General features: G+C 45.5%; 1 protein-coding gene across 3 annotated transcripts in view; it reads left to right on the plus strand.

Annotated features, from left to right (window-relative positions):
* The window catches only part of LOC146829515 (UDP-N-acetylglucosamine transferase subunit ALG13-like), a 1246203-nt gene that overhangs the window by 827064 nt on the left and 396142 nt on the right, over positions 1 to 22997 (plus strand). For all 3 annotated transcript variants that reach the window (XM_085608211.1, XM_085608212.1, XM_085608213.1), the window contains exon 18: positions 5265 to 5320. In XM_085608211.1, the coding sequence (XP_085464337.1) occupies positions 5265 to 5320 (56 nt within the window). The remainder of the gene's footprint in view (positions 1 to 5264; positions 5321 to 22997) is intronic.

Raw genomic sequence — 22997 nt, forward strand, 5'->3', positions numbered from 1 at the left:
CTTTACTACAAGTTCTACAAGCAAAGTTAATCCCAGCCATCCCCTACGGGAGCAAGTGCCTCAGGGGAAAAGATGAGGATACTTTGGAACAAACTGTGATGAGATCAGCAAGAATAATCTTCAGTCTACCAAAGTATGTCTCTCCCGCACAAATCAGGCTGGAGCTCGGTCTACAGTCTCAAAAAATAGCTCGAAACGCCGACTATGTGAAATGCTGGTTTAGGATCAGAAGTGCCGATAAGAGCTAACTGAATTTCCATCTATGGAAAGAGATAAACTCAAGCAAAGCCTGCACCCCAAGAGATTACCTGCCTGCTTCCATAAACCGCCTAGGCCTGAAGGAGCTCTGGGCAACTACGGGAACGCAGAACAGCTTCAAGTCTTTGGTAAATAAGACAGAAGAAAGGCTCTCAGCACTGGAAGACAAAGGAGTGCTCAGGGGAAGGTCTCATGTCTGGTGCGTGCTGCAGAGTTATACAAAGCCTGGCCCGCAAGATTATCTGTGTGCTGGCTTTAGCAGAAGACTGAAAGAGAAATATCTCTAGTTCCGACTGGGAATTCTTTCTCTCCTGCCACACCTTCCACCATGGAAGCCGAAATAACCAAGTGCCGCTTTTGCAGGAAAGAGCATCACGCATCTTCTATGCATCTGCCGTGGTTTGGACCTAGAACAACGTTTGTTTTTTAAATCAAACAAGAGAATAAGAACCTGCAGGGAAGTAGTGAAGGCTTGTTTTGGAGGAGGAGACATACAGCTGGCAAGCCGGTTCGTCCAATTCATGCGGGCAGTAGAGACGAAATTTAAGAGATTCGACGCACCATAAACAAGCTTTAATCGAGGCCTCACCATTCCCTGGTATTGGCTTCTTTTACTTGAGAAACGCCTGACACAAAAAACTTCTCTTTCACCACATTGAAAACAATTGGACATTTGAAGGCCACAGACCTCTAGCATCACTATTATGATAATTGACTCTGATCTGATAAATGACACTATTAATTTTGCTACTTTTTATAAATGCATTACATAAGCTCTTTTTAAACACATGTTTTTATATCACATGTTTGGGACTAAGGACCGACCAAAGCTGATTAGATGAAATAGACACTCCGAGGACGGCACAAGCTTGCTGGAAAGGAAACGCTGGGCTAGGCAAAACTGTCCCATAGCCCCCTCTTTTATTGTTTGCATTATTGATGAAATTGCAGTGCATTTCCTTTATGAATTTTCATCTTGTTTAATTTCCTTTTGTAAAGGTATTTATTAACTTGTACAATAAAATTACCATTACCATGTGGCCCATTCTGTGGCAATAGTAACATTCTTTAAGGTCTAGCTGCTGCCCCCTTAAAGACTGGTGGCATTTGCATGCTTGCGGCCAACGTGGCCCCCTCGAGGACGGTCTTTTTCAATTTGTGTTGGACCAACTTAGTGGTATCTCTCTGGGTTTGCTCCTCTTTCTCCCTATCTTTCTCTTGTTTCTTTTTGTAATAGTGCAGTATGTGGTCCTGTGTAGCCCCACTAAGCTGTCCAAACCACTCTGTATCTCAGTGGGAAGCCCCTTTTTGAGGATATTACGTGAGAATGTGACTTGCGGACCAGTCCATGGCTGTCCTGTCTCTAGTCCCCATTGTTCCCTCATTCTACCCAGAAAATCAGTCATGGTCTCCCCAGGTTTCATAGTTTGACATTAACCCTCCTACATCCAGGTAGTCAGGGAACATTTCCCTTAGGGAGTCCAAATGTGGTGCCGGTATGAATTGAATGCGGCCCTGTCATGCTCTGTGTTTGTCAGCTTGACTGCTGGGATGCGAGCTCTGGCGAACACTGTGTTAGTTTGTTCTCCGATAAGGCTACTTAGCAGACTTTTGACCTCGCCTATCGCTAGATTTACTCCTGCGGTGTTCTTCTCAAAACATGAAATCCATTTCATCACTCCATTCAGCAAGAGCGGCAATTTGGTCCTTAGCACTTTTTTATCCATCTGAGCCATAGATGGTCCTTGACTTACCCTTCTGTAGTAGCGGGTAAATTTTGACTTTGTGTAGCTCCACTGGTCTATCCCTAACATAGCATTCCCATCTTCTTAGGCAATCCTGCATGTAGGGGGAAGTTCCATTTTGGCTCTCCCCCTTCGTGACGGATGCAAACCTATTCAGTGGCCATGTCCTCTCGTCTGAAGGATCCTTCCTCCCACTAGGGTCTACCATACTAGTCCTTTGCCTTTGTCAAGCGGGCTAGCAGGTGGCAAAATGGCAGTGTGAAGATTCTCCTTCCTCTCGGGTTACATTGGTCAGTTTGTTGGCCAGGTTTGAGAGTGGCAGTCAACGCAGCTCCCCTTGTGTATACGCAAAGGTGCCATCTTACTTCTCCTGCCTCTTAGTTGAGTTTGCACCAGGCTACCATGGTTTCTTATTTCTTGGTCAGCCTCTCCCCTATGTTGATGATCTGGTGAGGCTCGGATCCCAGCTGAGAGCCTCTCTAGATCTGCCTCAAACTCTTCCCAGAGTAATGCTCTGTACCTACCCCTGCCCTACTCAGGTGGCTGGCAATCTGCTCTGTTCTTGCTGTGCTTCCATGGAGCAAGCACGCCATCTCCCACTCTCTCCTTATTTTGTGCCTTTCTTCTAAAAGCCACCTAAAATGCCTCCTTCACTCTAAGCTATGCGCCGTTCTTTTTAGTCAGAACTTGCCTTCAAACTCGCTTCCTAACAAATTCCTGCCTAACACATCCCTTAGAACCTCCTTATTTATACACATTGCCAAAAATACACAAGGATATCAACCCCCCACCAGGAAGACCCATCATCTCTGGTATTAGTTCCGTGCTAGGACTCCCTCAACAGGCTCTGTGATCACTACCTCCAACCGCTGGTCCAGAAAACGCCTTCCTCAAAGATAAGACATATGTACCGAACCTGTTGGCAGATGTAGGCAAGCAACATGAAATTGACCTACTAATGACTCTAGATGTGAAGGCATCATACACCAACATAACACAGGACATCACCATCAAGGTCATCTAATCTTGCCTTAAAGCAGAAAGATGGACTGCTGTGACACCTATGAATTTGATCATAGTGTGTGCCACCATTGCACTCAAGAACAACTTCAAGCTTAAAACCCAGGTATACCACCACGTACAAGGGACATCAATGGGAAGTACATTCGCCTGAGCCCGGCATGTGTCTATATGGCATATTTTGAGGACCAGCACATTTTTTCTGACGGCACCCCTTCAAAGAAAACGTACTGACTGGTAGACAAAACATTGATGATCCTGGCGAGCAGAGTCCAGGTCCTACATGCACTGGAGTTCTGAGTACAGCTCCCTGAGGCTCTGTTTGATTTTCTTGTTGCTTTTTGCCTCTCTCGGCTCCCTAACATGAATTCTGGCGCTTATTCTAGCCTGACCTCCTTTCTGTCCTAGTCAGTAGCAGTGCACTTACCTCTGCTTCGACTGGTGGGGGCATTGATGATTGTTACACAGGGTAAGAACGCTTTTCGAGAAACACTAGTCACACGATTTCATACAGAGTGACACCAGCATGTGTGTGTTTTATCTATGCATTCTGTTTCTCTTATGTGAAGTAAAATAGATGACCGTTTGTACTGTCCACATCTTTCAGGCAACCTTGAGTGCCACCTACAGCATGTGCATGTCTACAGGTGGATACAATTTTACTAGCTTTTACAGGAATCCAAAGACTTATCATATGAGCTATAATGTCTTCTAACTTTCTTTGTTTCGTTACTTTTTTATTTTCAGGTGAAAGATCTAATTTATCTACACCAAGTATTTTACTGTTGTGGAATACCTACATAATACATCACAACGTAGGTGTGGGGTAGGCTCCCCACCCACCTTTTACTGGTACCAACGAAGCACCGCGGATCCCCTTGGGACCATCGGATGCAAAACATGTCGACCTGATTACACTATTTCTTACTCACAGCTACTTGGGCACATCACACCCGCCAGTAGCGGTAACCAGTTTTTGGTCTTTTTAATCCTACCAAGACAACCTTCAAGATAAAATATTTATTTGATATCTCCTAGACCGTTTTATTCCTTATTCCCACCCCTCACGTCCATCACACCCTGGCACATAACACCTTCCATCATACCGCAAATACAAAAAAAGATCTCCGCCAAAGCGACCCTTGGTGGGGCCCGTGAGGCATTGCATTGCCGGCCCGACAAGGACCATTGCCCAATGATAAAGCATGACATCCTTAGGGGAGTGTGAGTGCAACAAGAAATAATCCATTAAATTCCCATTCAAGCTTTTGTATTCTTGAGTTGTCCTCCTTCTTTGATCTCCCTTGCTTCATAGGATCAGTACCTTCTTGGTTGATCTTAAAACACAAGCTACATCTAATCTCCCAGATCAAAATCTTTTTCCCTTATGTCCTAATTGCACCCTATATCACACCCAGGGGCCAAGGGTACCATCTGTGTCATGCCCAGCGGTCCAAGCGGTGAGGCCTCAACCCTGTATCGCACACAAGGGGGAGAAGCATACCATCCGTGCCACACCCAGCGGTCCAAGGTACAACCAATATTCACCCTTTCTAGCGTGCGGACTATTGAACAAAGGTGACTTTGTGGGAACGCTTCCAAGGCCAACTTGCGACTACTCCTTTTGGACACATAAAATAGGAAGCATGCCAGATTTCGGTCAGGGGCAAGGGACTTAGGTTATATTTTTGCACTTCTTCCAAGTTTGCCATTTGCCAAATGCTGGGACCAAGGATCTGATGTAGTCTCTTACCCACTTATGGCGGCTTCATAATGGACCTCTGCACAACGGATTTAGCAGAACTTCCCATCAATTGCGGTGTCTAACCACTTTCCTTGCAGCACAAATGTGAATCTGTTATGTGGCATCTGACTTCATGGTGTTTGGGGGAATATGTGCACCCCTCCGGCTATGTGTGCTTTATTGAGGCCAATCTCCTTGGACCTTTGTAGTGTTACTGCGCTTACCTGGGGAGTGGATCTGAGTTTGCTATTCTCGCATTTGTCTGCCAGCTATGAACTGGGACCGGATAATCAGTAACCTCAGGCCTAGGTCGCAGAGCCTCCCCGACCATGTATTTGAGTCCAGATGATGGAAAGTTCATGACTGGCAAATTTGATAATAGTTATGCATTTCATTCTTATGTGCGAATATATCATGATAAACAGTGGCATCTATTCTATCAGTATTAACAAGATGTGGAATACATTTACATTGCAAATAAAATGTTTGTATTTCAGATGCTACGTTTGAAAATGCATCATTGTACAGCGCTACAGAGTCCGCAACAAGTATGGTAAGTTATGCAAGTTTTTACCTTCTCTAAAGCAAGACCATACTTTGAACTAATATAATTGCCCCTCGGGGGGGTATATATATATATATATATATATATATATATATATATATATATATATATATATATATATATATATATATATATATATATATATATATATATATATATATATATATATATATATATATATATATATATATATATATATATATATATATATATATATATATATATATATATATATATATATATATATATATATATATATATATATATATATATATATATATATATATATATATATATATATATATATATATATATATATATATATATATATATATATATATATATATATATATATATATATATATATATATATATATATATATATATATATATATATATATATATATATATATATATATATATATATATATATATATATATATATATATATATATATATATATATATATATATATATATATATATATATATATATATATATATATATATATATATATATATATATATATATATATATATATATATATATATATATATATATATATATATATATATATATATATATATATATATATATATATATATATATATATATATATATATATATATATATATATATATATATATATATATATATATATATATTTATTTATTTATTTATTTATTTATTTTACCTACTGGCGGTCGCCAGTAGGTAGTTATAGTTAGGACCACGTTTCCATAGGAAATCCGCAACATTCTATTTGGAATAACTTTGGCGCCGGTCGACGAATCCTCGCGAAATTTTCAAAACTAATGGGGCGCTAGGCTCCGCTCCTACCCTGAAAGTCTCGGGGGGGATTCGTCAAGCGGGGGCTGAGAAAAAAGGGGGGTCCCAAAACGCGTTTTTCCCATGCATTTTTCCATAGGACCTTTAGACACAGCTACAGCCCGAACGGCTGAACAGAGTTACTTGAAATTTGGCAGAGAGGTAGTCATTAGGTCAAGGAAGTGCCTTTTGTAGGTCTGGTGTAAATCTGTTCAGTAGTTCCTGAGAAAATAGCATTTAAATCAATATATATATCTGAGCCAGCTTACGGTGCGCTTACCGTACGCGTACGGTGACGTGAGCGAGCGCGATTCTGATTGGCTGTTAGATCTTAGTAAACATTCGAATCGGTCGAAACCAGGAAGCGGCGGCCGCCATTTTCTCTCTCGCACTCTTAAGGGGTGAGGAAAAACAAAGGCCAAAAACATATAATGGGACTGTTTAGACAGCTCCTTACTACCTATCCTTGTTTAATGGGTCCCCACAGTTCCCCCATGGGCAAAAATCCATTTTTATTTTTTTACGAAAAATCGCCGATTACGCTTACCGTACGCGTACGGTAAAAAAATAAAAAAAATTAAAAAAAATTATCTCCACACCCCGTGTGCAAATGGTGCCCGAAGGGCACCTTTTTTGCATGGCTTATTAAGAATGTCGAAAATGTAAAAGATTACCTTTCACAGCGAAGCGCATAATATGTCCTCCATGTGCGCACGGTGCGCGAAGCGCATCGTGCGTACATGGCCCATCCAGCGTGCACGGCACTAACTGCGCACCGCGTGCTCACTGTGCGCGCACGGTGCGCGAAGCGCACCGTGCGCGCACGGAACGAACTGCGTTAAGTGGGCGCGCACGCCACGAATGGTGTAAAGTAACTTAGCATTTAAAAAACCGTACAAATTCACTGAAAAAACCATAGGTTTCACACACGTTATAGTTAGGAATTAGCATTTAAAAAACCTTGCAAATTCACTGAAAAAACCATAGGTTTCACACATGTTATAGTTAGCTGGACATTTTACTGATAAAAAACCAATGAAATTCCCCCGTTATAGTTAATGCAGGCAACTATAACTCACGCAACCGCAATCCTCTGCTGATGACATATGTGTCTATGAAAAAAAAATATTTGCAATATATGTATAGCTAAAATTTAATGGAAGAAGACATGGGCAAATAAGTGTCTAAATACAGTATTGGCATCAGCAGAGGATTGCGGTTGCGTGAGTTATAGTTGCCTGCATTAACTATAACGGGGGAATTTCATTGGTTTTTTATCAGTAAAATGTCCAGCTAACTATAACATGTGTGAAACCTATGGTTTTTTCAGTGAATCATATATATATATATATATATATATATATATATATATATATATATATATATATATATATATATATATATATATATATATATGCAATTGGTGATCCAATTCCACCACCACGTTTGTGGCTTCATTCAGGTTACTGAAGAGTAGGTGGACCGTGGTGTAGCAGATGATCTAGGCATGCATCTGTGATGCATGTTTGGTCCTCCCAAACTAAGTTTGGTGATTTTCAAATACGAGTTGTGGCAAAGATGGCTTCCCAAAGTGATGAGAAGGAAACCTATCTCTGTAGCTTAAATTGCTGTGAACCATACAGGTTTCAGTATTGAGTCCTGGCAGTGCAGACTCCGCCTTTGATCCCAAAGAGATTGATAAAGATTCCATCCAGTAGGACCCTGGCCTGTGATTAGTGTAAAAACAAATTCAAATCTGTAGGAAACGCCCCTTTTTGCATTGTCACCCCCTAACGTTTTGCCTTGTATCTGATGCACTTTGACTGAGTGCTCTCTGGCTCGCTGCCAATCAGGTTCCCAGGGCCTGTTTTTCTTTCCCAAAACTGTACCATTGCGCCCACAATTGGCACACCTCTGGCCCACATACAAGTCCCTTTTAAAAGGTACGAGTGGTACCAAGCGCCTTGTGACTAGAGACGGTCCCTTAGGGCTCCAGCATGTATTATGCCACCCTAAAGGACCCCACATCAAACACTTACACACTGCCATTGTAGGCTACGTGTGGTGGTGTAGCTACACTAAGAGTTGACATGACACCTTCCTGGGTGCCAAGCCTACACACCACAGCTGGTGCCATAGGTACGGCACCCCTCGAGCAGGCCTTACAGCTATAAGGCATGGTGAACTATACTACAGGTGAGGGCTTAGCTGCATGAGCAATATGCCCCTACAGTGTCTGACTGAAGACTGAGGAGTTTGGTATGAAACTTCTCAGCAAAATAAACCCACACCGACGTCAGTGATGGATTTATTATAAAATTCACTCAGATGAGCATCTTTGAGATGTCCCCTGAAAGACAACCAACTTCTAGTGTATTGACAGACCGGTCCCTGCCAGCCGCCGCCAGACAGGTTTCTGGCCTCATGAGGTGAGAGAGCCTTTGTTCTCTCGAAGGTCCGAAATAAAGCCTAATCTGGGTGGAGGTGCTACTCACATCCCCGTAGCAGGAGCAGCAGCACTTGGCGGTGAGTCTCAATGGCCCTCACCTTGTGTTATGCTGATTTGGGCAGCTCCAACTAGTAAAGATGCCCACTCCTCTGTCCTAGCCCCACTTTTAGCAGCAGGTCAGGTGGGAAAATTAGTAAACAGAGTAGGTTTGTCCACCTAGGCCTAGCACACCCCTAGGGTCGCCAGGAGCTAATGTGAACCCCTCTCGAGAATTCTCCATCTTGGTTTGCTGAATTAGGCCCAATAGGAATAATGATGTGCCCTTCTCCTCAAAGGTAGGGGGCACCTAAAGGGTCTAGTCACCCTAGGGGACAGTAGCCATGGGTTACTGCCCCGACCTCCGTAACTCCCTTAAATTTAGTATTTAAGGGCTCCCCTGAACCTTGTTCCTCAATTACACCGATGTAAGAAGGACCGAAGAACCATGCAGCAGCAAAGGAGGATGATGACAACTGACTTGGCCCCAGCCCTGCTGGCCAGTCTCTCTTCAAGGACCCTGCGGCATGTCTTGCAGCCAGCAACCTCCAAGAACCCTATAGACTTGAGCTGCCTTCAACAGAGACTCTTTTCTCCCGTGGACACCGGATTTGTCCAGAAAGAAACAACCCCAAGAATGCCGGATACAAGCAGATCCGCAACTCTGCACCGGACGCCTACAGCCCGAGCACAGGTGTCCCAGCAATCCAATGAAGTTTCCCCAGTGATCCTGACCTGGGAACCTGCATTGGACAACCTCGCCGGAACTTGCCCACGATACCTGCAGCCTCATCTTGAAGGGTGACAGTGACCAGTCAGTGAAACCGGACGCCTGAAGACACCTCTGCACTCGCAGCCCCCAAGTCTAGGAGTGCCCAACTGACTGTGTCCTGGCATCCCCCCCACTATCCAACTCAACTCTCCAGTTGTTGGATTCCTTTTGCCAGTCTTCTGGACCGAGCCTGCAGCCTTTGTCTCCAACCAAGGATCTCTATTGATTTCTACTGGGACCCGATGCCTCCTTTGCAGCCGCGCCCCTCACCCTCCACTGCCGCTAGCAGTGCAGCTTTGGTGCAACTTGGTGGCCCCTACAGTGCTGACTACAACCCCCAGGGCCACTGTGTCTGAACCCCAGGTACTTACCTGTAATCGGTGCCTCTACGAGGTACCCACAGTTCCCATAGGCTAACCTTGGGCTTTGTGACCTCTGCACCAGGCCGCCCCAGTGCCACTGGTGGTGCAGTACCTACCTTTTTCTGACCCTTGCCTAGTGTTGGTCACATCCTCCGAAGACTGAACTTGTAAGTCAAGTGCTTACCTGAAAATGACAACTGTCTTTTCTTTCATATGATTGAATTCTTTTTCTCTGTATTGCACCAAGTCTGGATTCTGAGAATAATGCAAAGTATCTCTTTGACATTGAAAAGTATTACATGCACCCGTAAAGTATTTTGAATGCTTATGCAAACATTTGCCAACTGTATATAGAAAGTATTACATTTCTGAAAAGTCTACTTCTCTGTGACTGAGTTCAACTTAAGTTCCCAAAATAAAATTAACTTAAGTAATATTTTTGCAAAACATTGGCCTGGAGTTAGTCATTTTGTGTGTGTTCCTGCCTTGATTGAGTGAGTACAACAAATGCAATCACACTACCCTCTGTTAAGCCTAACTGCCCAGCCCAGCTACCACTATATTGAGAGTGAGGAATTATCTACTTTAACCTCTGCTATAACTTTGGGGACTTGTTGAACTCTGTGCACACTATATCTCTTTTTGATATAGTATATACAGTGCCAGCTTCCTACAAAATCTTGTAAGCAGGTAGCATTATAAGAAGGTAGATATTGTTCGTAGTAAGTCAGAAGGAGTAATGGTTAGAGTTGGCAGTTGAATTTGTTGTTTTAGCCTTACATTTTTTTTCAATCAGCCTGCTGTTTTTCCCTAGCATGGGTGCATATTCACAGTGCTCTGGTGCTCTGCACACCTTTATTACTTGCTGCTGCACCTCCTTTCATGGCAGACTTTGTGGACGTTGACATGCGCCGAAGGCTAGCCTGTTTGCTCACCGACAGCACCAGGGTCCTGGGTCTGTCCAAATCTCAACACCATACCTACTCCGCTACTGGTCTTAAAACAGTAAACCCCTTGCACAAGGTCAGCCCATGGCCCCATTTTTCACTTAACATGATACATGGCCAGATCTATATCCCCCTCTGCCTCTGTTCGCCAGCTGTTTTTCTAATATTAGATCATTCCCTAAAAACCAACTCAAGATCTAGGAATTTATGGACTTCAACAAACCTGATGCTTTGTTTCTAACTGTAACCTGGTTACATAAACATGACAATCCCAATAGCCTTTAGTCAGAACTGCCTTTCTAGAGTGGGAGGTGGTTTTGCTATTGTCTTTAATTCAGAGCTTCTTTTACTCTTATTTACACTGAGCTTTTTTATCATACTGAAAGTCTCTTTTTCATTCTTAGTCTTAATCCCACTTGTGTTTCCAGTGCACTGCTCTACCCTCACACCGGGTCCCCTGTACCAATGTCTGCATGGCCCTGGCAAATTTACTGTCACCAGGTTATGTTCATGGCAGCGAACATTGCTATTCATGGTTATCTAAACTTTTATCTTTACCATCCAGACACTTCTGCTTTCATTAATGCTCTCTGCACCTGGGTTCACCAGTACCTCTCCTTTAATACTCCCAAAGCTGGCCACATTCTTGACCAACTCTTCCCTAATTTTGCTTTTCTTCAGGTCCCTCCCCCCCTTTCTTTTCCTTTAATTTGAATGGTCCACTTAGCCTCCCCCTTTTCTGTTTGTTTACCAAACAGCTTTATTAAACACTCTCCACCCTACAGAGCACTCCTTCCCTATTTAGCCCATATCATGGTGAAAGTTCCATTAGGTCAATTTATCCATGGCACTGTCTGATCTTACTTTTAAGTCACTCTCTTGATATTACTTCTGATTTGCAGATCTTTAATTCCTGGACTTTTGCCCTAGATATCATTACTGTGTGAAACCTTTTCAGTCTCATCATAAACCCCGTTCCCCCTGCACCATTGTATAATGATAGTTGCGCTACCAAGCAAGTGCTTAATTTGACAGTGTTTGCTAGTGCTCAGCATTACTGTTTACTGTTAAACACTGCAATATAATTGACAGAGCACCACCTGCTGACGCTGTCTGCCTTTTAAGATCAATTAACTGTTTTACAGTTCCACCTACTTTATAATCCAACTAACGAGTCTAATCTAGTTGAGGTGACCTGGGATAGGTCAAAGTGCTGCACTTGAAAGAGTGTGATGTTTAGTAGATGGCACTAAAAGTTGCATTGTGCAGAATTGGCAAAATCGTGGGACTTTGTTTTTTTTGTTTTTGTTTGATTATTTAAACTTTTCCAGGAACAAGACGCTTAAACATGCTTGTAGGAAAGACTAAAGTCCAGAAAATAAACTTGTTTAAACAACTGCAATTAAAAAACACAAACTTGTAGGGATGTCTGTTGGCTTTACCCACTTCGCACCCAGAACTAAGTCTGCCAACAATTCTTTTTGGGACATCATCTCCATTGTCATACCACTTATCGATTTTCTTGCTTGTAATAACCTAATAACTTTCTGAGGAGAAAGTGGCTACTAAGATCCACTCATCCTTTGTGACTTTTGCTTCCTCTGTACCTATTGGTAAGTCTCAATGGTGGTGCTCTCTCAGAACCTCTTATTCAGTCCCCTTTTCCCAGTTTGGTGCGTTTTCACTAGAAAGTATTTCAGCTTCACGTGTTTCTATCCGAGGCGGGTCCGCTTTGGACCCTGTCCTCCTTAACCCTTGTATCTGACTGTCTTGAAGGTCATTCCCTCGTACGAGTGGCTGATGATTAAGAGTTTCTGGCACACCATATTGGCAGATGAGTTTCCAAAGGGTCTCTCTGTGCATCCTTCTCATAGCCAATGTGGTTGACCTAAACGGGTGAGTTCCATTACCTTGACTGCTCAATGATGATGTGCTGTGTCACAGTCTGGTCTGTGCAGGATCTGCCTTTGTGGAAGCCAGCTTGCTGGTCTTGCAGCTGAGTGTCGACTTGATACTTGATTTGTTCAGGAAGACTCTATTTAACTCTTTGCCTGAGGTTGATAGAAGAGTAGTCTCTCCGTAGTTTGCGCTGTTACTCTGGTCACCATTCGTAGGGTTCTTGATGAGATATTCCTTCTTCCAGATTGATGGCCCTTTTCCTCTCCCCAGATTCTTCCAAACAAGGGGTACAGCACGTCTACTGATGTTTCAATATCTGCCTTCAGTACCTTCACAGCAATGTTGTCCGGTCCTGCTGCCTTCCAATTTCTCAGATTTTTAATGGCTTGCTGTAGTTCTTCCTAGGGCGGCCGGGTGCAGGGTGTTGAGGCCCAGTGTTACCCTATAGGGGGTAGGAGGCCTCCGGTTGGTGACTGCTGCCAAGCAGGCCTCTGGGTTGTGGGAGCAACGCTCCTGGACTTTAGCTCAGGGCAAATGGGGAAACAAATAGGCACCAAAGGTGCACCCTCAGTGGCACTAGGGCAGCCAGGTGCAGGGTGCTGTTTTGAGGTTGGGTGCCCTGTTTCCAATAGAGACCCTCCGGTTTGAAAAAGCACTGCAGGCAGGGAGACGAAGGATTTCCGGGTGCGACCACCTCTTCGAAAGCTAAGTTGGGAACTTAGGGGTTGGTTAGGCACTGTCGGTTTGGGCACACACAGCCATGGGGCGCCGGGTGCAGGGGTGCCTTTTGGGGTCGGATCGTCTTACCAGATCCTGGTCGCGGTTAGCGGGGGGGGGGGGGCTTCTGGATTTAGGCTGCATGCATCTGCTGGAGGTTTGAGGTAGGTCAGGGGTCACCGGATCTCTGGTCAGGATCGCTGGGGTGACCACCTCGTGGTGTTTGCCCACTTGAGCTCGGACCGTGGACGGCGGGTGCAGAGTGTGGCGGATTCGCGGTCTCCGAATGCTTGCAGAGGTTGCAGATGAACAAATCCAGTGTTAACAGGAGAAGCAGTCTTTGGAAGTGAAGACAGGCAGGTCCTCCGGGGTTTTTGAGGTTGCTGGCTGCAGGACACACCGGGATTTCGCAGGAGCAGGTTCGAGGGGGGAGACAGGTCTGTAGGGCTGGGGACAAGTAAGTGCAGTGGGAGGGGGGCATGAGCCTGTCCCTGGTTGGCTGAGTTCCCCCATCTTCAAGAAGGTGCTGACTGAGAGTTGTGCTTCACCTCGCCTCCCCCACCTGAGGGGTGGAGTTGGCAGAGGTGGGCACACCTCTCTTCCACACTTGTTTTTCCTGTTGGTTCTCCCTCCCAAGGTGGGGGTCAGAACCAGTGGGGACCAGTTGCTGAAAGCAGCAATTGGCCTAGGGAAGCTCGCAAATGCACCAAGCCTTTGAGGCTTCCCCTTCGTGAAGTCTGTCCATCCTGGGGGAGGAGGTTTGACACCTCATCCCAGGATGTGCATTGTTTCGGGCCCCAGAGAGCAGCAGGCGCTCGACCCAGGGGTCCAGAAACATGTCTGGTGGTGGCAGTTGAAAGCAGCCACTCAGCCTGGACACTAGTGGTGGGTTAGTTTTCAGGGGGCATCTCTAAGATGCCCTTTATGAGCATTTTTCATTAAATGTCACACTGGCATCAGTGTGGTTTTAATGTGCTGAGAAGTTTGATACCAAACTTCCCAGTCTTCAGTGTAGCCATTATGGTGCTGTGGAGTTCGTAATGACAAATTCCCAGCACCATCTACTCTTAATGGCAGCACTGCACTTACAATGTCTAAGAATGCACTTAAACACTGTAGGGATACAGGGTTCATGCACCTGTACCTTCACCACTGGTATAGTGCACCCAGCTAGAGGGGTGACTGACCTATGCCAGGGCAGTGGGTTGTAAGCATGACACACAGAGATGTGTGCCATGTCGACTCTTCACTTTGTTCTGCACCAAATCACGCAGCCTGCAAAGGCAGTGTGTGATTGTGATGGTACAGGACCTCTAATGGTGGCACAATAAGTGCTGCAGCCCTTAGAGGCCTCTTTGGTCAAACTGCCCTGGGTACCTGTGGCACCATTTACCAGGGTCTGACCTGTGGCCATGGATGCCAATTGAGTTAGTTTTGTGGAAAGAACACAGGCCCTGGGAACCTGATTGCCAGGGACCCACGGCATATCAAGTCAAAGTGCATCAGTAGCCTGGCAAAAAGTGTGGGGGGGGTTACTGCAACAGAAAACCACGGTTCGAGGCATATGAGCTGCAGATCACACACTTAGCATTAGATCTCCATCTGGTGTTGGGCTCGGATGCTTGCACCTTGTTGTTTTGGAAGAAGTCTTTAAAGACACAAGATAGGTGACTCCTCCCTTGGACGATAGTGCGCATGGGCATCGACTCCATCCTTGGATTGTTTTTTTTTCTGCCATTGGGTTCGGATGCAACTTTTGCGTCCGGTTCGAAAATTAACTTTCAAACTTTTTTGACGCGCACAACTTCGTCAAACTCTTCGGATTGACTTCGAACATCGAAATCTTCGCGCCTTTCGTCGCTTGGAATCCAGTAGTCGACGCGGGCCGCTGGGCCTATTGACGCCGTAAGGCCTACTGCTCATTGAAAGGACGCCATTCAAAAAATGCCCCCAGTGTGGAGCGAAGCTTCCACACAGTGACCATCATAAGGTCTGCAACCTGTGCCTCTCGCCAGAACACGACGAGTCCAGCTGCCCAGCCTGTGCCTCTTTTAGATAAAAAAAGACTATCCGAGATCGCCAGGCTCGACGACACATCATGGCGCAGAGATCAGCTCCGGAACCAGAGGACATCTACGACGAGGGTCCAGATGTCCCAGAAGAAGATTCCGAAGATCTGCAAATCGTGTCAGAGGCAGAAGACTCGGACGACCCCATCACTCCTGGTCAACGAGTGAGTACTACTGCACCTGCCCCAACCCCATCACCAAAACAGAAGGCACTGGTCAAGACTTCGCCTCTTGACCCCAGTCACGACCCAAAACACACTTCAGAAGCCCAACCCCTGGGCCAGGCTCCGAAGGAAAAAAGACAAGCCTTCCGGTAGCTCGGGACCAAGCAAACCGCATGTAATAGTCCCACCGGCACCGAAACCGAAAGAACACTGTGCTCCGAAATCGGCTCCGACCCCTTACATACAGAAAGCCAAGTCTGCCTCCAACACCTCGAGGCCCATAGATAAACCGGCTTTGAACACTTCTAAGCCTAAGGATCACACCTCTGCTCCGAAACCAAAACCTTCGGAAACGAAAAACAAGCCTAAGTATTCTACCACGCCTCCTAAGGCCAAAGACCAAAAAACTCAACAACCCCGATCCGAACCGAAAAAATCGGCGCTGAAAGCGGTTGTCGTGGAAGAGGACCTTTTTCATCTGGATCCTGTCGATCCCAGACAGAAATAAATCTACATTAACCCTAAAACAGGGCATATCACAGCTGTGCCATGCAAGAAGAGGAAGTTAGACACAGCACACGCTCCTCCAGTGCCTGTCAAGAAAGACGACTCTGCTGCATCACCTATGCCTCCTTCTTCCCCTGTACTTCCTTCTAACCCCCTTCCTCTCCCTAAACCCATTACACCACCTCTGCCTGTAACTTCTCCACCACATACACCACCACCAGATGATGATGACCTAGGGGGTGGGGTGGGGGGGAAGCCCCCAATAATCCGTTCACGATCCAGACGACCCACCACAGGACGATTGGAATTACACACTAGATCTACCAGACCTCCCAAGCCCTCAACCATACCCAACAAAACCATCTCCCCCCCAGACGATAACATTGGTTTTGGACAATTGATCAATAGGGCTGCCGTTTTTCACGGTGTGACAATGCACTCAGACCCAGCAGAGGAGGATTTCCTTTTAGATACATTTGAACAGTCTCAAAAAACTGTACAAATATTACCAATGATTAAGGGGGTCATTAGACATGCCCCTGCCGTATTCAAAGTTCCCGTACCAGCCAGGATTCTTAATCCTAGGATAGATTTAAAAAATATAGACCTGCTCCTGACGACCCTGCGTACATCAAAGGACAGCTGCCTTTGGATTTACTAGTAGTTTCCAATGCTAGGAGGCACGCCAATTCACAAACCTCCGGGGATGCACCACCCCCGGATAAAGAATCCAAATTACTAGACGAATCTGGCAAAAGAATGGCTGTGCAGGCGGCCATTCACTGGTGCATAGCCAACACTCGAGCACGGCTGACTAGATATGATAGGGCCCACTATGACCAGCTGGAAACCCTATTACAGCATTTGCCTGACCAATATAAAACTCAGGCAAACGATCTAATCGAAGAGGGCAAACTAATAACAAACGCCTCAATTAAATGCGCCCTTGATGCAGCAGACACTGCCTCTAGGACCATTAATACCAATGTACTGCTCAGACGACATGCCTGGCTACGCATTTCAGGCTTTAAGCAAGAGGTCCAGACAACCATTCTAAACCAGCCGTTCAATCAAGAGCAACTTTTTGGACCGGCTGTAGACACTGCTCTTGAAAAGATGAAAAAAGACACAGAGACTGCTAAGTCCATGGGAGGGTTACAGTCTCCGCAAACACGTGGCCTTGGCTCCTTTCGTAGCTCCTTTTATAGGAACCTCCAAGAACATGGGCACAGATACCTCATCTTCTTTTAAAAACACCACCCAAACATCCCCCAATAGAGGATATTTTAGAGAAGGATACAGAGGGAATAACAATAGAGGGAGAGGCCGAGGTAACAACAACACTCGCACGCCCCCCCCCCTGCTGCTAAACAGTGACTTCCCTCCACTCCCCCCAGACCATTCCACTCCAGTCGGGGAAAGATTATCACAGTTCCTGCCTGTCTGGGAATCCATCACAACAGATAAGTGGGTAAGACAAATTATCCAATATGGTTACTGCCTGGAACTTACAGCTACCACTCCCCCCCCCCCCCCCGCCCCCCCTGCCCCCAACCTACCACCCAAGCACCGTCCAATATCCACAGAACATCTTAAACTTTTAAAACAAGAAGTTCTCTCACTGCTTCACACGCAGGCCATAGAGCCAGTCTCCTTACTACATCAGGGAACAGTGGTTTACTCCCTGTATTTCCTAATCCCCCAAAAAGACGGGACTCTAAGGCCAATACTCGACCTCAGACCCCTCAATCTGTACATACTCAATCATTTTCACATGATCACTCTCCAACAAGGGCTTCCACTACTCCAACAAAAAGACTTCCTTGCCATACTAGACCTCAATGATGCCTACTTCCACATTCCCATACATTCTTCTCACAGGAAGAATCAGGTTCGTAGTGGACAGACAACACTATCAGTTCAAAGTCCTTCCATTCGGAGTCACCACCGCTCCCAGAGTATTTACCAAATGTCTGGCAGTGGTAGCGGCGTACCTAAGAAAACAAATCCATGTCTTCCCATATCTGGACGACTGGCTACTGAAAGCCAAATCATTCAACCAGTGTGTTCAACACACTCATCAAACCCTCCAAACACTGCACAACTTGGGGTTCACAATCAACTATACCAAGTCGCAACCCCAACCCTCTCAGGTACATCAATACCTAGGGGCCACAATAAATACTTCCACAGCTCTAGCATATCCCAGCCCAGCCAGGATAGCCAGTATACAAGCTCTCATCAACAAATTTCAAACCCAACACTCTCTCCCAGCCAGAGTGTTCATGCAACTCATAGGCATGATGGCATCTTGCATATTTTTTGTACCTTATGCAAAACTTCAGATGTGTCCCTTGCAGGAATGTCTAGCACATCAGTGGAATCGGGCCCAAGGACAACTTACAGATCTGGTGTTGGTGGACAGCCACACACATCGCTCTCTGCAGTGGTGGAACACAAAAAACTTGTCCAAAGGGCAGCCGTTCCTTGAACCTGTTCCACATATAGTAATGACAACAGACTCATCACTCACAGGATAGGGAGCGCACCTCCTCAATCACACAACTCGAGGCAAATGGACCACTCAACAAAAAGTGCTCCATATCAATCATCTGGAACTGCTAGCAATATTCCTAGCTTTAAAATCATTACAACTTCATGTACAGAACAAGACTGTCCTGATACGGACGGACAACATGACAGCCATGTATTACACACACAAACAAGGTGGCACACATTCTCTACAGCTGTCTCAGCTAGGACAGAACATTTGGAGGTGGGCCATCCCACAAAACGTATACCTGCTTGCAGAACACCTCCCAGGAGTTCACAATCAGATTTCCGATCTGTTAAGTCAACAGACATAACAGATTCACAAATGGGAACTACATCCGCAAGTTCTTCTACCATTTTTCCAGATGTGAGGCCAACCAGACATAGATCTGTTTGCCACACACAAACGCAAAATGCCCAACCTTCGCCGCCAGGTTTCCACACCCGCTGTCCAAGGGCAATGCGATATGAATGAACTGGTCAGGCAGATTTGCGTACGCTTTTTTGCCACTCCCACTGATTCCACTAGTGATACGCAAGCTTCGGCAACAGTCTCTAAAAATGATCCTAGTGGCTTCCACATGGGCACGCCGACCATGGTTCACAACACTGTTGGAACTCTTACTAGTCCCACACCAAAACTACGCCTCTCCCTATCACTACTAACGCAGAAACATGGAGAAATAAGGCACCCCGATGCAACTCAAATGAATCTGGCGATCTGGCTCCTGAAGTCTTAGAATTCGGTTACCTTAACCTTCCACCAGACCGTATGAACATCATAAAAGAAGCCAGGCGCCCTACCACCAGAGCTTGCTATGCAGCAAAATTGAAGAGATTTGCCATTTACTGCAGTAACAATCATATCAATCCACTGATTCATCCATCCAGAACATCATTTGCTACTTACATTTGAAAAGATGTAATTTAGCATACTCATCCATACGACTACAGCTAGCAGCACTTGCCGCTTACTTACAAAACAGACAACACTTGTCACTTTTTAGGGTCCCAGCAATTAAAGCCTTTATGGAGGGTCTTAAAAGGATCATTCCTCCCAGATTACCACCCTCTCCGCTATGGCATCTCAACATTGTACTTACTAGGCTCATGGGACCCCCATTTGAACCTCTACACAAATGTGAACTTCAGTTCCTCACATGGAAAGTAGCTTTCCTAATTGCAATCACCTCTCTTAGAAGAGTAAGTGAGATCCAGGCCTTAACTATACAAGAACTTCTTACAAATACATCGTAACAAAGTGGTTCTCAGAACAAATCCAAATTTCCTCCCTAAAGTCATCTCTGCATTTCACCTTAACCAATCAGTGGAGCTACCGGTGTTTTTTCAAAGCCCAGACTCCGTAGCAGAGAGAGCTCTTCACACGCTAGACGTCAAAAGAGCCCTGCTTTATTACATTGATTAAACTAAATCCTTTTGCAAGACAAAACATTTGTTTGTAGCTTTTTCCCCACCTTATAAAGGTAACCCCATCTCCAAAGCTGGGATTGCACTGTGGATTGTTAAATGTATCAAAATATGCTACCAAAAGGCTAAACGCACATTGACAATTCCCCCTAGAGCGCATTTCACACGCAAACTAGGGGCTTCCATGGCTTTCTTAGGGAACATTCCCCTAGAAGAAATTTGAAATGCAGCGACATGATCTACCACGCACGCCTTCACTAAACACTATTGTGTTGAAGTGCAAGCCAAGCAACAAGCTTCTGTAGGCCAAGCTGTTCTTAAAACTCTTTCAAACTACTGCAACCGATACAGGTGACCACCGCTAGGGGAGACACTGCTACACAGTCTATGCTAAGTGTGTGATCTGCAGCTCATATGCCTCGAACTGAAAATGCTACTTACCAGTATGCATCTGTTCTTGGCATGTAGAGCTGCAGATCCACACACCCACCCACCTCCCCGGGACCTCTATCTGTTCCAGTTCCATCTTACTTAGATATACACACATGGACATCTTTCTTTTCTACTAGCTCCATTATTTCCCATCATGGCGAAAAACAATGCAAGGATGAGTCGATGCCCATGCGCACTATCGTCTAAGTGAGGAGTCACCTATCTCGTGACTACAGAGACTTCTTCCAAAACAACAAGGTGCAAGCATCCGAGCCCAACACCAGATGGCGATATGATGCCTAGTGTGTGGATCTGCAGCTCTACATGCCAAGAACAGATGCATACTGGTATGTAGCATTTTCCTTCCTACAGCTGGGATGAAGATTCTCCGCCACATGAGATTCCATTGCAGTCTGTGCCACAACCTCAACCCCAATATCCCATCCTGCAGGAAGCTAAAGTTCTCCTTTCTGATGTTCTAACTGAGTTGGAGTATCAAGGTGTATTTGAGACGTGTGTGTCACCCATGAATAATCCTCTTTTCGAGGCATATGAGCTGTAGATTGTATACTTGTAAATAGATCGCCATCTGGTGTTGGGCTTGGATGTTTGCACTTTTTTGTCTTGGAAGAAGTTCTTTGTAGTCACGAGATAGGTGACTCCTCCTTGGGATCATAGTGCACATGGGCATCGACTCCACCCTCAGATTGTTTTTTTCCGCCATCAGGTTTGGATGTAAATTGCTGCGCTCTGGGTCGGTGTTGTACTTGATACCCTTCGACGTGCGACCCTTCACCGCTCGACGGTATTGTTTTGATCGCGTTACCTTTCAACGCACATCCAAAGTACACAACTTCGATTCCGGTCGTTCATTTGGGCCATCGGGGCCATCAGGTTCTGCAGTCAATTGAAATAACTCCATTTAAAAAATGCCCCCTATGTGGTGCGAAATTCCCACACACTGAACTCCTCGAGGTCTGTAACCTTTCCCTCTCTTCAGAACATGAGGATAAAGACTGCGAGGCATGTGCTTCCTTCCGATCGAAGACCATACGTGATCGCTGGGCTCGACATCACGTAATGTCTCAACCAACGGCTTATGTGCCGGATGACATCTTCGATGTAGGCCCCGAGGCTCCACAACAACAGCAACCAGAAAATGAGGACATCAGCGTCTCCAAAGAAAACCACTCCGATGCCGAGGACCAAGCGATTACTCCAGGGCAACGGACCATGAGTACTGACCTCGATGCCCCTGCCCCAACTAAAAAATTCAAGATACGGCTCCGGTAACACCTTCACCTTTGGGCTCAGGTTCACACCGGGACAAAGCTTCTGATGCCCCGCCCTCCGGCCCGGCTCCGAAGCACAAAGTAAAGCCTTCCAGCAGCTTGGAACCGTGCCAGCCGCTCACCAGTACCGACAAACAATCCCGGGCACCGAAACAAAGGTCTAAAATAGACAGTGTCACGCCCTGATACATAGGCACCGATGACTGCTTCAACGCCGAGCCTTTCGGCACCGAAACACGCTGAGAAGAAGCCCTTCGGCCTGAGGAAATCCCATAAAACTTCGGAACCGAAAAAAATTTCGGAGACAAGCTCCACCGAAGCATAAGGAGACCAAGACCCCTCCTAAAGCGACAGAGACTAAGTCAAAGCACTATTCGGAAACAAATCTGTGCCGAATAAAAGTAAGGGCTCCGAAGAACTGTTTCACCCAGATCCACAGAGTCCGAAACAAAAGACTTTACACATTGACTTTGTTACAGGTCAGGTGACCGCATTGCCACCTAGGAAGAGGAAATTGGACACCTCAGAAGCGCCTGAGCTACCCTTAAAGAGTGAGGACATGGCAACTTCACCTTTTTGACCCTCCTCACCCCCTCCAGCACTTGCAACTGTGCCACTTTCTCCAGCACACTCTCCACTACCTCCTCCTTCACCTCCACCGCAGGATGATGAGGATGCCTTGGGGGATGGGGATGAGGGGGGAGACCCACAAGGGGATGACGACGATGATGACATCCACAGTATATTACCACCTGACCCCTAGGTGTATTACGATGAGGCCCCAGATATACCTGAGCCGGACTCCTACCCATCTAAGCCATCCCCTCCAGACGACAACATAGGCTTGTCGCAACTTATTGATAGAGCAGCCAAATACAATGAGATAGAATTACACTCACCCCTTTCGGACTAAGATTTTCTGCTAGAGACTTTCACACAGACACAAAGGGCAACAAGTACTTTACCTATGCTCAAGGGTAAAATTAAACATGCCCCTGATGTATTTAAAGACCTGGTCAGGGCTAGAGTTCTCAACTTCATGGTTGGTAAGCTGGATCATTTGGAGCTGCTTTGTATTTCTTATCTCAAGGGCCAGCTCCCTCTAGATTCTCTAGTGGTTAAAAATGCCTGTAAATGAGCAAACTCCCAAACAGGTGATGCCCCTCTGCCAGATAAAAAAAATCTAAATTACTGGATGCATCTGGTAAAC

Source organism: Triturus cristatus, chromosome 5_2 (assembly GCF_964204655.1).
Source record: "Triturus cristatus chromosome 5_2, aTriCri1.1, whole genome shotgun sequence".
Classification (NCBI taxonomy): Eukaryota; Metazoa; Chordata; class Amphibia; order Caudata; family Salamandridae; genus Triturus; species Triturus cristatus.